We start from the raw sequence: 18252 nt of genomic DNA, 5'->3' as shown, positions 1-18252 counted from the left end.
TGTGAAAGGTTTTATGTCATATTGAGGAAAAAAAAAATTTAAAGTTGATGTTGCATGTCATGAAATGTTATTTTTACGTAAAAATATTTTCACTGTTGCATGTGGTTTTATACGTATTATTTGTTATAAAGATTATGGTGTGTTGAGTCTTTAGACTCACTAGGTGTGATGGATGCAGGTGAGGTTGAGGGAGGTCTTGATGGGTGATTGGACTGGACTGAAGGCGCACACAACCTGAGGACCAGCGCTTCTATTTTTCCGCACTTATGTTTTTGATTTATGATTTACGTTAAAGATTTTAAGACTATTTACTTATGTTTTTGAGAGATTTTTGAGAGGTCTAGTATGGGCTACACTTTTCAAACTTATTGCTTTTTAGGTTTGGTAAAACAATTGACGATTGCATATTTATGACTATTTCACTTGATTTTAAAAATGCTAGTTGGATGATGTGTTATTTTTAAAGGGGAAAATATTTTACAAAAATATTTTTATGTTGGTAAAGGTATATGACCGAAATTTGAGTGTTTTAAAAAAAAAATTTTAGTACTTTTAAAGCAATGAAAAGGGAGGACGTTTCAAATACGATGGTGATGTGTATTCTTGTGTAAACTGAGTACAAAATACATCTCAAGTAATTATTTCGTCAGATTCCTTGAGTGTTTCCTCTGTGACTTCCCAACAAAGTTGTGCTCGGTCATTCAATTTATAGATAGCCAGTTTCAATCTGAGATCTTTTGAATACTCCAGCAAATTGAACATATGGTTTATATTCTTCAACCATCCTACTACTCTTTCACCACTTCAATTGCCAAAGAATTTAAGATGACGTAATTCTTGAAATTGAGAAATTATCAACTGCATTCCTCCCACTCTCTGAGTCATTTGTTCCACTTCCCGATTCATATCTTCTCCCACATTTCTAGTGACATGTGCTGCACGACGACCACCTTTACCCCTGACAATTTCATCATGTCATCTCACATTTTGTTTTTTCTGGCTCTTGCAAAAAATAATTTAACAAGCACGTAACTGTTAAAAAAAAAGATGAACCTTAGTCTATTAGCAATTTTGAAACAAGTTCAAATTTTATTCAACTACTAGTTCTAACTAAGGCAAGTTCAAATAAATCATAGAAAATAATTCAAATAAGAGCAAGTAGTAAAACACATATGTAATCATTTATTTGTGTCTAGACTCAAGTGCCCTATACTCTAATTAGAGCATATCACAGTTACGCTATTATACCAACTGTGGGGGCCCGTGTTTCTGATTAGCATTTGATTAGCAAACAATCAGGACTACATAACTTAAACAGGGAAAGAAATTAAAAAAATTTCTTTTTTTTCCTACAAAAATTTCGACATGACCTACTGTAAGTTGGACATTCCAAAAATTTCAAAACAACACAAAAAACATTTATATACTCAAAAAAAAATCATTTTATCAATCCACAAACCTACATCCGCACAGGCCATAATTAAACACATGCAGAGCCAACAAGAGTCGATCACACAACTATCAATCCAAAACGACATCTACCCAAACAACTATATATATACCTGAGAATTCTCGGCGACACATAATATTAGGCACCATTGCCTAAATGTTACGACAAATATAATTGACATGAAATAAAATAAAGTAAAATGCAATGTAATATAATGCGTGTAAGATAGCAAAAAAATAATGGATACCAAATGGAGTCCTGGCGAATCGAATCAACAATAGAACAGTGGTCACCAATGCCAGAAACGCAGCAATACAACATCAAGTGTCAACTCATCAATGCACTTAGCCTCGAGGGTCTGATAGCTACCTGATAAGTCCTCATGCTTTCATCATGAGTGTGCTAATCCTATCACTCGCTTCATCAATGACATAATGTCTCAACACATCAATAACAATAGCAATCAAAGGAGTCAATGCTTGAAATATTATGCAACAATAAATAATATGACTAGTCAATGATTATCTCAAATATTCTTTTAAAAATAAAATATATTTCTTTATTTTATTTAAAAACATATGAAAATAGGGACAAATTATCAACTCATCATATTAACTCAATAAAAATGCGTGAATTCAATCACATCATTCACTTAAACACATAAAGCACGCCACAACTCATTACAAACTACGCAACGCCATCTCTCGTTGTTATAGATGTCACAATGAAAGTAGTTTTATGTGTACCTTAACTGAACACTTAATTTATCACTGAAAATAATCTAAGAATTTTCCAAAGAATCTGAATTTTTGACAAATAATTCATTTCACATCAACTTCTATTTATTTTCCGATATTTAACAATTTAACCTAGAATTTCAAAATCATATATTAGGCATTAAAAATTTCAAAACTTGTGACTTACAAACTTAAATTCCAACTCCAAGTATTTAGATAGTTTCATTTCTAAAATTTCTAATATTCAATTTAAATGAATAAAATAAATCATTTATATTTTAAAATTTTTTCAAAATATTTTATTTAGTTTAAAATAATGTTAAATTAACATTTAAGTGATTAATTTTCCTAAATTCCCAAACTTTAATAATCTAAATTTCGTAAAATTAGCCAATAAATTCAATAGGTTTAATTTGCATTTAAATTTTCCAAGACATCTAAATATATAAACAATGAATAATAAACTCTAACAGTAAAATCCCCACTAATCAACTCTAATCGCCTCAAATCTTATACCTACATTTAATAACACAACACATATCAATTATTGGAATTAAATGGATCAAAATTCCCAAATTGCTAAACCCTAATTTCGTATTTACCTCAAACCAGTGGATAATTTGACCCTATGTGCTAAACTGGAATTTCAAAAGAGCCTTATAAGATGATTTCCGGCTACCCTCGGCAGTGGAGGAACAACTTGCGCAGCTGTCCAGAAACAGGGCTGACGGGGATCGAATTTTTTTCCAAATTGTCGAGAATGGTTGTGAAAGTATCAAACAGAAGGTAGCAGATGATTCGGGACGGAAGAGAGAAAATTCTTTTTCTTTTTCTTTTTTTTTTTCTTCTTTTCTGTTTTTTTTATAAAAAAAATTATATAAATGATATGGATTGGACTTTAGGAAATGGGCTCTCACAAAATGGGTGACTTGATATGTATGTATCCCACATTTTATCGAAAAAATATATTTATAGAATATTTCATTTAGTTTTACCAAAAGTTAATAAAGTTAAACTTTAGTACAAAATGTCTCTCTGCGGAATAATATGATGCATAGTGGTAATCTGTGTGGACAAAATTCTTTTCGGAAACATGGAACCCCACGAGGCATCCATTCAAGAAAAAGTTTTTCCCAACTTTCTATTAATATAATCATTCATTCTCCACCAACACAATTCACTCACACAAACACACCTTTTCATGTTTAAAAAAACACCTTTAAAAAAAAACAAAAACAATAATTTACTTGAGAAAAATAATCCAAATACCCCGTGAGTTGGTATATTTTGAGTTTTGCTTTTTAAATTGTCAAAGTTTTTATCTTAGTGCTGTAAATTAATTTTTCTTGGCGCTTCTAATCTTTTTTTTTAATCGAGAGTTAATGTTGTGTTTGGTATGTCAGCAATGTCCGTTGCCTGATGATCTAAGCCTTCCATCTGGTGGAGAAAAAACCTATTTATTGGACTAAAACCAAATTTTGATTATTGAAAGCACCAACACAAAATTTTCTTTAGTAAAAGAATATAATTTTTCCCTTCTATGACGTACATGTAGGAGAAATTTTCCCGTTTATTTTGAATATGATTTTTCAAAACTAAACACAAATTCTGAAAACCATAATTCTCTAAATCTAAAAAAAAATCCAATATTCTTGACGTTTTACATCTACGGAAGTACACTCACCAAACCTTCTCACTGGGTACGTACTTCACACACACACACACACACACACCGCACTATATATTGTATGATATATATACATACATATCCCAGCTTGGTTTTCCCATCAATAATTAGGACAGAAGATACAGTGAGAGTTATCGTAATCTTCATCAATGGAGATCATTAGGGTTTCGTTCAATCTTTGTTTAGTAGTTTTATTCCAACAGGGATCATTTGATGTTTTGGGACGACGAGTAAATCATAATAAGCTTACAAGTCCATCTCAGTTAGAGATGTTTGTTGATGAGCTTCAAGACATGCCGAGAATCAAAGGTTTCGACGTCGTCAATGGTTCTCCTGTCCCCAAATCACTCCATATCGGCATGTTTCACAAAAAATGGGTACGTATTCTATATATGTCTGTGTTATATAAGTTGAATTATATAGTCAGAAATCCTATATAGAGAATCATAATCATAAGTTAAATATATAGGACGTACTTTGCCGTTTTCTGATCAAGATATATATACATTCGTATTTAAGGATAAACTCAAATATTTTTAAATAGTACGACAATCTACCGACTCCTTTCACAACTAGGACAATCATTGCTCCCAACAAACATGCATTTATTTTTGAAAATATGTGTAGAATTATAGAATTCTTTGTTCGAGTAGTTAGATCATTCATTCCACTAGTCTGTGTCGACCCTGCAAAATTCAACTATGGCTGCCAAACTATGGGCAAAAATCCTTAGGTGAGAACCATGAAGTATATTTTTTAATTAAATGTAAATACTCACGCGTAAATCTGACTTTAGTTTAAGACACATATCATAACAAATGTAGAAGTTGTACCAAAAAGCCAATCAAAATAATCAACTTGTTGGTAAATTTATCCCTAAATACAGAGTGGAGGCCTCTTATTTATGCTATGAATGCTTCATTATATATATAAATTTTTTTGATATGGTGCATACCCATCGTGTTCACTTTCATTCTCACCTATGAGGTGACACTCATCTATTGGATATACAATTTTTATAGGCATCATCACATACAGTATATGAGTGTCACTTCATTAGTGGGCTCGAGATTGATACGGTAGATGATCAACATATTACAAGAAAATTCCTTCATTTATTCAGTGTTGGGGTGCTAATTAATTAAAGGGCATAGAATAGTGTCATAGTACTTTACATCTTTAAATAGCTCTTAATTTATTACCAAGAAAACAGGGCCTTTGATTTGATCCATCTCATACTAATTGTGATGGAGGAGAGGTAAAATTTTAAAAAATTTCATGAAGTTGGTTTATATAAATTTTGGGTTTTTAATAAGTTAAAATTTAGTTTTAGTATAATTTTTTTTGTGTGTATTTAATCTGACTTTTATTTCGTAAAAACCAGCAATATTAATTACTTGGCGTTATAATTAATGCCATCGATTCCCAACACTATGTCTAACATTTATGTGAAAATAGGATTAAATATGTAAAAAGAAAGTTTTATCATACGAAGATCGAATTTTAATTTGAATAATATGGACCTTGTCTCAAAAAAATAAAAAAATAATAAGCTTCAATAGTACCAAATTCTAAAGGTCAGCCTTTAATTACACAAAAAAAACAATAAAATATTATATCTACATTCTATTGTCCAATATAACAGTGAAAACAAGAACACAAAACATATTGCTAGATAAAGTTGCAACAAAACTATTCTATAAACATCAACATTGAATCAATATCATTAAATATCTACCTTCTAAAAATGTAGTTCTCTTTGATCTCGTTGTTCTTCTCATTTTTTCTTAACCAGAATGAGAGGTAAGTGATATGGTCGTCTCCTAACAAATGAGTTCGAAAATCCTTCAAATTTGAAATATATATAGATCATTTCCCATTATTGTCTATACTGATCACTTTGAATCATTTGAAACTCTGGTTACTTAGATTATAGTTTTTTCACTTCTTTGTCTATTACTTACGTAATTTAGAAACAACTTAAAACTATGCCCTTCCAAATCGATTATAACACGACTCAATTTACACAAAAGTCTTGTGAAAATATGTCAGTTATATCCAATATCATGTTAATGTCTCTGGTCTGTAATTCAACAAAAAATCGGACTAAATATGCGAAAAATGACCAAAGTTCTATACAGACCAAGTATAAGGCGATTATTTGAATTAAATAATGCAATATATCGTATCCGTATGCGCAAATCATACATGGAGAAAATATAGAGATTTTTGTGGCGAACCCCATATTTAAAGTGTGAAACGACTGCCACTGACCTATCTCGTTGATTAAAGTTAGGTGTGAGTTTTCTTATCTATTTTCATGCGTCACCTTTTTGCCTTTTCTTTCCAACCAATTGCCTTTAAATCATTATTTGTTCAACTTGCAACTTTAACTTATTCTCTTGATAATGTGGATGTTATGTTTTCTTTAAAACTCCATCTATTCCAAAATGGATTGGCATCATTGTGTTTCTTAACCATTTGAATAATGTTAGAATTATTATTTATAATTTAATAAAATTAATGCCAATTAAAGATTAATTATCCAATGAGAAGATACATGAGTTTTTCTAGGTTAAAGTTTATAAACTGTTAAATAGGTAAAGACAAAAACTTGTGTGAGACGGTCTCACGGGCCGTATTTTGTGAGACGGATCTCTTATTGGGTCATCCATGAAAAAATATTATTTTTTATTGTGAATATCGGTAGCGTTGACCCGTCTGGCAGATAAATATTCGTGAGACCGTCTCACAAGAGACATACTCATAGGTAAATTACAATTTTGGTCGTGTATGTTTGTCTTTTTGTGGTTTTATCCTCTATATTAAAAAATTTCAGTTTAGTTTTCTATTAAATTTTTAAAAATTTAGTAATTTTTCTAACAAAAATGTTGTCAACTGTCAACTATGTTATCATTTTTCGATGTTATGTTGACATCATGTCAATCATATTCGTTATTATATCAACATTTCAATAATAATAAAAAAAAAAAAAGTGCAAACAAACCAAGTTATTGTAGTAAGACCAGATTTTAACTAGGTTGATGACCAAAATCTAATTCTAGCTCATCTTATACGTAGAGCATTTTAAACTCTAGAATCTTTTAATATTTTAAATTGATCTACCCGAACTACTATCATATTATTCTAAAATTATACAACATTTATATATAATTTTTTTAAAAAAAATTGAACCACCAAGGTTATGTATATGTGGCTCGGCCACTGGATATATACATGGCCTACAGCGTAACGAATTTTATGGTGGAGATAGTGCTGCATATATGGGTCCAATTCAATAGAATTTAATGACAAAGATTATTTCACCAATGGCAAAATTTTGTGACGGTATTACGGGTCATATTTTATGATATAGATTTCTTATTTGGGTCATCCATAAAAAATATTAATTTTTATGCTAAGAGTATTACTTTTTATTGTGAATATCGGTAAGGATGACCCGTCTCACTGACAAAGATATGTGAGACCGTCTCACAAGAGACCTACTCTTCACCAATACCGCAACTGTGGCATCTCATAAATAATTAATCAATTTTATTTAAATATTTAATTTACTTAATTTGTTAAATACTATCATAGAACAATATGAAATTGATAACCAAGCTTGAACCAAAGACTAAGAAATTGTAAATACTCATAAAATAATTGAGTGAGTATTGTTATATTTATGAAATAATTATAAATAAATTTTATAAAGTAGATAATCTAATTATTTTTCAAAATAAAAAATTGAAATGCGCCAACCCATCAAGCATTGGTGGAGTGCTACAGAGTTTAGAGAGACACTATTCCGAGCAGGGCCGATCCTAACAGCTTTTGGGTAAGTCTAATTTTGTAAAGAGACCCTAAATCATAATGTGTATACATTTTCTTTTATAATCATAATAAATTTTTCGAATTAAATCAATATATTAAAGATAATATGAAAACTAAACAATGAGCAATAGTCAAAATATTTCTATTATAGTTGAGTAATTGGATCAAACATATACAAAATAATCAATGTAAAACAATTTGTCTTACAATTTTATAGCTAAAAAATTTAGTCAAATTGTTCAGTAATATATTTCACAATTGTTAACATAACCAATCCATTCAATCTTTTTTTGTGACATGGTTGATCGAGAAAAAGTTTCCATGGACTTTAACTTTGAGAAACTTCGTTTTGCACTTACAAATGTAACTATGATAGTCAACAACAGATTTTAAAAGTAATGTGAGCATTGTGAAATATACATCTATTTTCTTCAAGTAATTTGCTACAAGAATTTCCGGTTTTGTTTCTTTGAGTAATGAGAACTTCAAGAATGTCACTACGAAAATAAATTGTTCTCATTGATATCAAACAACCCTATGAGTTGGAAAATGAATTTTTATATTGGTCCAGTTATGTTATTGTATAATAAATTTAGGGAATAAAAATTGTTTTTTTTTATATTGGGCACACAAAAAATAAATTTATATTGAGAAAAATATTATCAATAGACCTAGGAATAATAAATTTAAGAGGCCCAGGAATAATAATAAGAATTAATGTTACGCACTAAAAAGTAAATTTTTATGATAAGAAAGAAAAAAAGCCAGAGAATAATAAATTTATATTATATCAATTTACATTATTATATAATAAGTTTTTTCTTAAAAAATTATGAGCCCCATTAAAAAAGGGCCCAAGTTGAATGACTCATCTACCTCCAAATAGGAACGGAACTGAGAGGAGTTACGGATTTGTGACAATCCGAGGAAACTTTGCTTAGATTCTCATGTAACGAGCTCGAAAATGAATTTGTTTAACAGCTCTATAATGAATTTGATTGATGAACCGAGCTCGAGCTATCCTCGAGCCTATATAAATCTTAAACAAGTCAAGCTCATGTCTGATCTCGTTCGACTCGACTCTTTTGCATCCCTAGAAGCTTGACATATATTGCTCGAATCCATATATATCTATATATTTGGGAGATGAGATGCAATTCTAAGGTAACATCCTGATCATGTATCCAATTATTCATATCTCAACATATGAGTAGTATTAATGTTGATAGTGTTAATATAAAAAAACACGAGTTATAAGATTTAATATTAGAGTAATACCCTTGAACTAGCTTGAAGCCACCTCTATACACATACACGTGCGCACGCGCACACACAAACGCTATTTATTAAAGCTAGACTCACTTTACTAACTAATTTTGATATGATGGTGAAACTGTTTTATAATTCCCAAAACAACGTCTAACCATCCAACTATATATATCACATTTTTTGTTACATTTTATTTTTTCTTTTAGAATATCAATTTCATAAATTAACATCTTCCATTTTAATTTTTTAAGAAAACTATTTTATTTTCAAATTTTTCTACAAAACACATGCATCCCGTTTGTCATGATTTGTTAGTGTTAGAAAAAAAAAAGAGACTCCAATATTTAACTAACTTTTGGTGAAACCTTTTTTTAATTCAAAATTACCCGCATACATTTTGGCTAATTGGTTCTAATGTATATAATTTTGTTCTTAAATTTGATTCTTTTTTTTTTTTAAATGATTGTGTTTTCTTTATTAAATTATTATTTATTTTTATTTAATGTTGTACAACGTCCATAGAAATCTATTGTTATATTTAATTGTGTAAATATCGTGTAAATATCATGGTTAACTAAATTAAAACGTGAGAAACAAAATATGTGCACTACATAGTATTCAATTATTATTTTAGACAAAATGTATATGCCTAGTCGTTAATTAGAGTCGTAAAAAATGAGCTAAGCTTTTCGGACCAGTTTGTCTAGTAGAAAATAGATGGGTTGAGTTACTATTTTAGTGACCCGTTTAAAAGCAGGTCAAAAGGAGAGCCAGCTCGTTCGGGTTGTAGGTTGAGGCATGACGATTTTTTTAAGAAAAAATTATAATTTTTCATTAAATTTTTGTGAATTATTTTTAGAGTATGCATTTTGAGAATAATATTTGATGTTTTTTTTAATATGTTCATTTCTACTTTCTTTTTTATAATTAAGTTTTTCTTTATGTTATTTATATTGCTTCAGAACAATGTTCTTTACTCAAAATATAATTGACAACAATAAAATCTTCTATGATTTTTTTTAGATGTGACAATTTGTTATTATACAACATTGATAATATTGTAACGGTGCTCCGTTGGAGGCGTTTACTGCTCTGCACATAGCGCAAGTTCTGCTAAATGACTTGCAACTTCTTGTCCACTATATGATCTTACATAATAGAAAACTAGTGCTTGGACATATGTATAATATTTTTATAATTCATTTGATTTATATTTAAATGAGGATCAAAATATAATTAGATGAAATAGTGAGGGACTACACAGTAATTTTAATATATAAATTAAAAAATAAATTGAAAAATAAAAGAATAAAAAAATAATATCAGTAAGAATTGAACCTATAATCTAAACTCAATGAAACAATGACTTCATCAGCTTAACTACATATAACTTGCATTAATATTTTAACATTTTATTAATATATATAATTATTAAAACAGACCATGACACCAAAATTAGTTACTCTAAGTGTCTCAATCTTAATAAAATAGTATAGATATATATAATTATTAGAACAGAACATGACACCAAAGTTAGTTATTCTAAGTGTCTCAACCTTAAAAAAATACTATAGATATGGATGAATATTATAAAGATTTCTTAATGGATAAATTTTTAAAAAAATTATGAAGGGCACAATAATTCATTATTTCGTTCATGGGGAATAGAAACATTTGTTTTTTTAATTATTATTATTATTTTAAAATACGCCTAACTATGTTTTTGTTACAATCTTTTTTTTTTTTGGGTAGAAATTTCATAGAGACCTCCCTCCTAGCCCAGTCTTCACATATGGCCTATCAAAGAAATCCGCAACAGTTCCTGGCCCAACAATTGAAGCCCTCCATGGAATCCAAACTCATATAACTTGGGAAAATTATCTTCCATCAAAGCACATCTTGCCATGGGATCCAACCATTCCGACCGCCATACCTCGCACGAAAAAAGGTATTCCGACCGTGGTGCATGTCCACGGTGGGATTGGCGAGCCCGAGAGTGATGGGCACTCGGCCTCCTGGTTCACTTCCAAGTTCAAAGAGCGTGGGCCGTTATGGACCAAGAAAAAATATCACTACCATAATTTACAACATCCGGGAACATTATGGTACCATGATCATGCCATGGGATTGACTAGGGTTAACATTTTGGCTGGCCTGTCTGGGGCCTATATTATTCGAGAACCACACGTCGAGATGCCATTGGGACTCCCATACGATGAGGAGTTCGAACGTCCGTTAGTGGTGTTCGATCGGAGCTTCCGCACCGATGGTTCGATATTCATGAATTCTACCGGGAACAATCCCTCGATACATCCTCAGTGGCAGCCGGAGTATTTTGGCGACGCCATCGTGGTCAACGGGAAGGCGTGGCCCTATATGATCGTCCGACGAAGAAAATATCGATTCAGAATAATCAACGCAAGCAACGCTAGGTTTTTCAGATTTTATTTCAGTGATGGTAGCTTGGGATTTGTTCATATTGGATCAGATTCAGCTTACCACGACAAGCCAGTGTTGCTCAACAACATTCTACTAGCACCATCTGAAATTGCTGATGTGGTCGTTGACTTCGCAAATTCAATCTCGAATTCGACTATCTTATCTAATGACGCACCCTACCCATACCCTTCGGGCGACCCTGTCAACGATGCAAATAGTAAAGTCATGAAATTTGTTATAAAACCGAACCACGAGATAGACCGGTCGAAAATTCCTAGTGAGTTGATCAAGTATCCGTCCCCGAACCCATCGAGTGCATCAATCACGAGGTACATCGCGATGTACGAGTACACGAGCAGCACTGACGAGCCTACAAAGTTATACATAAACGGAAAACCATTCGAAGCACCGGCCACCGAGACACCTAAGGCGGGTACGACGGAGATTTGGAACGTGATCAATCTGACGGAGGATAATCACCCGTTGCACATCCATTTGGGACTCTTCGTAACCTTGGATCAAACGGAATTGGTGAACGTAGATGAATTTAAAGAGTGTATGATGAAAATCAACGACGCGATCAAATGCCGAGTCGATAAATATGCTCGTGGCAAGAAAATAGAGGTGCTTACACATGAAAAAGGATGGAAGAATGTGTATAAGATGATGCCTGGATATGTGACCAAGATATTGGTCAGATTTTCGTTTATTCATTCGAATGAATCATACCCTTTTGACGCAACTGCAGAGCCTGGATATGTGTACCATTGCCATGTGAGTATCTCAATATATTCATTTCATTTCAAATCTTATATATTTTAGACATATATCTTATAATAGACTGAATATTCGAAATATTTTATTAAACTTATATTAGAAAAATTTCATACCATGTTCATAGATTATTTATAGTTGTTTTTATGGCTATGTATAACATCGTAATTTTATAGAATTTATTTTTCGAATTTCAGATATTAGATCACGAGGACAACGTTATGATGAGACCCTTGAAATTTATCAACTGAAGACGTTCTGTAGAGGTGAGTGAAGTAGTGATTTTTAAATTTTTTTTTATTGGTTTATTGATAGAATTTGGTGATTATATTTGATAATCACAGCCTACAATTTGACATATACTTTTATATTTATTCTATTAGCTGGAAGAGCAATGGGATATACTTTCAGATTGAAGGCTAGCTAGCTGCAGCACTTCCATGATAGATAACCAAATGAGAATAGGTTGCATAGAATTTGACAGGTTGAATTGAGTTCACAACTTAAATTTTTTTTAAAAATATTGGAGTTATTAATATAATGATTTTGTGTGTGTGTGTGTGTGTATATATATATTTGCAATATTGGGCTTCCGAGCTTCGCTTGATTAATGTTCAGGGGTAGATGATCTTCCTTCTGGTACACTTGTTTGAGTACTGTTTTCTCGCACTCAAGACACGTCAAAAGTTCAAAAAATTTTGTTTTGACGTTCAAAATGTTCATTGTACATTTTATGATTTAAAACATTCATAGGGTATTTAGATCTGTTTACCTATGCGCATTTAACGTTGGACACCAAACCAGTTCGGGAATAGCGGATTTGGTCTTTTTTGTAAATGTCTATGAACAGATATTTGTCCTTCCATCGTCAAAATAAGGTTCACGATCGGAAACTAGATTCCTCGTGTAGATCACAGTAGACATCTAAACTAAATTTGCATCGAGATTGGATCTTCGGAATTTCAAAAATACGACAAGTGAAGACGACTGGCGGTGGCGCAAAGTGGAAGAAGTGGCCAAATTTCCCTTTAATATTCAAGTTGGCAGTCAACTCTAAGTGTGGAGAGAGATGGGGAGTGAACAAAATTTTGGTGTAAATGTAATATTATTTCATATGATACTTAATAAAATATTTATAAGTTTTGATTATTTATCAAATCAGGTCACACTTGGTTCAGGAAACTATTATTTCATTATTTAAAATCTCTCATTTATGTGTTTTATATTCTTGAAAAATATCATATATAATTAAATGATTATCAACTTTTAATAATATATATATTATATATATAAATATATTTATTTATACTTTATATTTAAATAACTTTTATTTCATTACTCAATTAATTCATATATTCTAGACTCTTGTACACTATTTTTCTAAATTTGGTACTTAGTACTCACCACTACTTTAGTTAGTATATTATAAATTTAATAAATAAATAATCGTGAACTCTTTATAACTTCGATCGATCAAACAACGTCGATATATCGATAGTACAAATCTTGTTCATGAAAATGAAAATTTCTAAGGACAATTTTTCAATAATCTATGTTTGGTAGCTGTCAGTTTAGTGAACTAATTCACTAAAACACGAAGTTCCTCTCTTCTCACTTAATTAGATGTTAAGCTAACTTCCATGATATGAAATCAATTTATAAAATCCTTTATAAGCAATATGTTTTATCTCCATGAAACAACATTCACCCAATTCAACGTTTTGAACTTGACTATCTCATTGGGAACACAAAATCCGATACTTGTGTGACCCTCAATGATTTAAAGATAAATCTACTCATGGATTCACAACTTCATATGTTTCAAAATATTATTTGTTCTTATTCGGGTGTACCCTAATTAGCCTCATTCTTTTAATAAACCATTTGATCAAGAACGTCAGAACTGATCACGTATGATTGCACCCAATAGATCATCCCATAGGTATCATTCACTACAACAAAAATGGCTTTTCGCAGCGCGCAAATTCGTTTTCCGCAGCGCACATTGCACACTGCAAAGTTCTAAGCTGTTGAAAGTTTAAGATTATCCGCGGCGTACATGTGCGCGCTGTTAATCTTATTATCCGCGGCGTGCATATAATACAATTATTCGCAGCGTGCAATGTAAGCCGTTAATAATCAGTGCAAAATCTAATTTTAGCGACGGTTTTTAAATTGCCGTCGCTAATAGCGACGGTTTTTTTTCTTTAACCGTCGCTAAATTTATATGCGACGGTTTTTTAACCGTCGCTAACTTTAGCGACGGTTTTTGTGGGTGATTCGACTAGGAACCTGTTTAGATATATGATATACTTCCTAATGAGTTTCAAGGCACATATCATGGTATCTATTGTATATTTAAAGATTTTATCTATGCAGTTTCCATGAGTATACAGATAAACTATTTGTCATAATTGGATAAATCATAAAATATTATTAAAATAAAGAATTTTTTTACATAAAAGTTAATAAATTCCAAACCACAAGTTGCCTTGCTCGGCACCTATTTTAACAATCTCCTACTTGCCCTACAGCCAACTACCCATAGAGTTCAGACTCATTGCTTTACGATGCTTCTTAAACAATGGTGCAGGCAGAGGACTCTTCACTAGATTGACTATGTTATTTGTAAAGAAGACTCTCTCCATTAATATATCTCCTCTTCCCACGGTCTCCCAGATTATATGGAACTTCATCATTATATATTTGTATCGTTGATGACATATCATTTTCCTTTTTTTGTGCCATGACACTGGTGTTGTCGCAGTAGATCGGGACTTGATCAACTGTTTGAGGAATTAGACACAACTCTTGAACGAAATTGCTCACCCAAACACCCTCCTTTGCTGCAGCTATGTATTCGACCTCGGTTGTGCTGCAGCTATGTATTCGACCTCGGTGGTTGAATTTGTTCTGCTATCTTCTTTTGAAGTCTTCCAAAAGACAACACCACCATTGAGTTTGGATACAAATCCAGAGGTTTATTTGGAATCATCCACATCTGATTGGAAGCTATAATCATTATAACCTTCCAATTTTCATTCTCCACTCCCGTAAACCAATAACAAATTCTTAATTCTTCTTAAGTACATAATAATGTCCTTGACAGCATTCCAATGCAATGGATATGGATTCGACTGATATCTGCTTCCATCCCTTTGTACAAATGCAATATCAGGTCGAGTAAATATTATACCATACATTATACTGCCTATAACAAATGCACATGAGATGCGAATCATGGTTTCTATCTCATCGTCAGTCTTAGGGCATATTGATTTAGATTGAGTTATACCACGATACATTGGGAGATAATTTGTAACGCCCCAAAAATTTAAAGGTCCACGCAAATCACATGCATGCAATTATTAAATTCTCTTGTATTTTAATTAAATGTTTTAATTCCATGGATTAATTATGTTGTGCATATTTACATGTTTAAAAATATATTTTCTACATTGTTGCATAAAAATTGTATTTTTAAGGAATATTCAAGTTGCGATCGAGGAACGGAGACCGAGGGCTGAAAAACGTAAAATGTTTTTATTAAATAATTGTTTTTAATTATTTAAATTATGGGTGATGCTTTTTCTTATTTTTGAAAATAAGGGGGCTTTGAGGTGATTTTATACGCCGGGACGTAATTTTTATCGGTGTTGGATTTTCAACAAAAACTTGAACGTATTAGCAACCCGGCTAATAAACTCACAACTTTCCTAAACAAAATTATTTTTAAAATCCTAATTAAGCACTAATGGGCCTAATTGGGTGCTTAATGGGCCTAATCTTAATTAAAGAAATATTAAACTATATAATATGTAAACCACCTCAAACCCTCACAATTTCCTACGCCTCAAATCAGAATTTTTGCTCTCCCAAATTCACCATATACACGACACACACACACAAAATTTTGAAGGTAAAAGGCATCAAGTTTGCTAGAGTTTTCAAGCCGTCGTCCCTCGTCGTCGTTCTTCAAATCGTCAACGATAATTCGTGCGTTTTACACGCAAAGGCACGTCATATTCTTCTTTTACTAATCATCACATCATATTATGTATTTAAGTTTGAATTTGCATGAAAACAAAGCACACAAGTTTTATTTTCGTAACTATGTGCATATATGCTTTAAACATGTGTTATTTGATTCCAAAATCATGTTTTTATGTGGTTAAGAGGGCTGCCATGTTAGGAGTATAATTAAAGATGTTTACACGAAGCTTTAGGTACATAAAACACAACCTAAACGTTGCACAAACATGTATGTAACAAACAGGAACCGAAACTTGTGGTGGTGAGTTTTGAGGGCTCGGTTTTTGGGGAATAAGAGTATAGGCCTTGCTTGGTTCGTCTGGGGGCAGGGCGGGGTCATGGTCTGGGTCGGGGAAGAGTCCTAGCCACGCTAGGACTCGAAAATCAGGGGCTGGGAGGAGTCCTTGCCAAGAAGGACTCCACCCGAGAGCCCAAGGGAACATGCGCAGGTTTCAGAAGTTTTGGCAGGGAGGAGGGGCTCGGCCAGGGGGCTGGGATGGGTTAAGCTAGGTCCGTTAGGGTCTAGAGAAGGTGGTCCAGGGTCGAGACCAGGGCTGGTAGGGGTTGGTTCAGGCAGGGCATGAGAAAAACCAGAAACGTGAGGGATGCATGTAGCGCACAGGTTGCTGCCTTCTTCAGGTGGCTCGTGCGCAGGGTCCTGGGGCTGGGTCGGTCTGGGCTTGGTCTGGGCATGGTCTAGGGAAGGTTAGTGTCATGAGGGGTCGAGTGGTTAGGGCTTGGAGGTGTCCTAGTTGACAAGGGAACCTAATACACTAAGAATACTAACTCACGCACACATGCAGAATAAAGGGGGTCTAGTTTCAGCAGGTTTTGAGCAAGCATAGGCTGGTTTTTCGATCTGGGCTTGCACAGGAGGGTACCTAGATGGGTTGGCTAAGTTTTGGCTCAAGGTGGCTCGGGCGTGGCTCGAGTAAATTAGGAGATGGCTCGTTGTGTTCGATAAGGTACCAATTTCAAAAATTAAGAAACAAAAATTGAATCCATGGGTCCACGGGGGTGGCTCATGACTTGGAAGGGTAGAATAAATCATAAAAACGCTATGTAAAAAATTTGAGATCAAAATAACGAGTTTTGAATTTAATCGGGATTTAATCGCCGCACGAAACGCTAATTAACGAATTAATTGAAAAGCCTAGTTTTAGGCTTCATAAAATTCTGAAAAATTAGGGTTAAGCTTAAATAATTATTATAAGTCTAAGTTTTTAATTTGGGAATTTTATATTAATGATTGGTTTAATTCGGGATTAAAACACATTAAATCGTCACATTTAAAGATTAATTTAAAAGTAATCGATTCAGGCTAAATAAAAATATGAGAAAATTCATGTAAGCTTAAATAATTATTTGGGACATGTTAGAGTCGAAGAAATTAAGAATAATATCAAAAGCGGGAAATTTTACGTCTAGGGGTAAAACGGTCATTTTACACCTAAAAATTAGTTAACGTCATGGCAGTGCCCTGAATGCTGTTTTATGTGCTAATATGATTATTTCAAATGTTTATGAATTTTTATGACATGGATTTTAAATGTTTACGATTTATTATGTCAAAATGTTATTTTATAAGGTTATAATTTAATATGTTAAAATGTTTATTTTAAATATTTGAGATTTAAATGCATATTTTAAATGTTTATGATGTTGAAATGTTTATTTAAAATATTTATGGATTTTTATATGTTGAAAGGTTTCTTTTAAAATATTTATGGATTTTTATGAGGAAACAATAACGTTAAAAGATATGTTGCATGCTTGTTTTTGAAAAGAAAAGGATATTAAATGTATGATTTTTATAAAGTGACGATAATATGAAACGCTAAAGGAAGTGAAGTAATTGTGACTAATACGATGATATGTTGGAAATGTCGTGAGGGTTATGGTCCCAGTGGGAGCCCGACGATCGTGTTTCCTTGGATACGGATATGTATATGTATACGATAATATGTTAATACGTAAGGCCAAGGCCCAGTTGACCGGTGAGAGTGTTGCTGGTGTCCCCGCCGCCC

The 18252-nt window shown here is 32.4% G+C and overlaps 1 protein-coding gene and 1 long non-coding RNA gene across 3 annotated transcripts; one reads left to right on the top strand and one right to left on the bottom strand.

Moving 5' to 3' along the window:
- Positions 1-569: 569 nt before the first annotated feature.
- LOC140965166 (uncharacterized) lies at positions 570-3033 on the bottom strand. Its single transcript, XR_012172988.1, has 3 exons — positions 2790-3033; positions 1698-1868; positions 570-958 (listed from the first exon to the last, which is right to left on the bottom strand). It is a non-coding gene; the product is annotated as an uncharacterized lncRNA (long non-coding RNA).
- Positions 3034-3908: 875 nt separating this feature from the next.
- LOC140964966 (multicopper oxidase LPR2-like) lies at positions 3909-12705 on the top strand. Of its 2 annotated transcripts, none has more exons than XM_073424975.1 (4): positions 3909-4251; positions 10733-12193; positions 12391-12463; positions 12584-12705. In XM_073424975.1, the coding sequence occupies exons 1-3, from the start codon at positions 4024-4026 to the stop codon at positions 12442-12444; spliced, it is 1743 nt and encodes a 580-aa protein (XP_073281076.1). In that variant the 5' UTR covers positions 3909-4023; the 3' UTR covers positions 12445-12463; positions 12584-12705. The 2 variants fall into 2 exon arrangements, with proteins under 2 accessions (XP_073281076.1, XP_073281075.1); XM_073424974.1 differs by having other exon boundaries at positions 3910-4251; positions 12391-12459; positions 12577-12705.
- The last annotated feature ends 5547 nt before the right edge of the window (positions 12706-18252 follow it).

The sequence above is a fragment of the Primulina huaijiensis genome, chromosome 18 (assembly GCF_012295235.1).
Source record: "Primulina huaijiensis isolate GDHJ02 chromosome 18, ASM1229523v2, whole genome shotgun sequence".
Lineage (NCBI taxonomy): Eukaryota > Viridiplantae > Streptophyta > Magnoliopsida > Lamiales > Gesneriaceae > Primulina > Primulina huaijiensis.
Note: the sequence above shows the minus strand (reverse complement) of the source record. Positions and strands in the feature narration are given on the sequence as shown.

Excerpts from the sequence above, each read along its gene's own strand:
- LOC140964966 (XM_073424975.1), top strand. The coding sequence starts at position 4,024 with ATGGAGATCATTAGGGTTTCGTTCAATCTTTGTTTAGTAGTTTTATTC. Across the intron at positions 4,252-10,732 it reads GCATGTTTCACAAAAAATGG|AAATTTCATAGAGACCTCCC; the intron begins GTACGTATTCTA and ends TTTTTTGGGTAG. Across the intron at positions 12,194-12,390 it reads GATATGTGTACCATTGCCAT|ATATTAGATCACGAGGACAA; the intron begins GTGAGTATCTCA and ends TTCGAATTTCAG.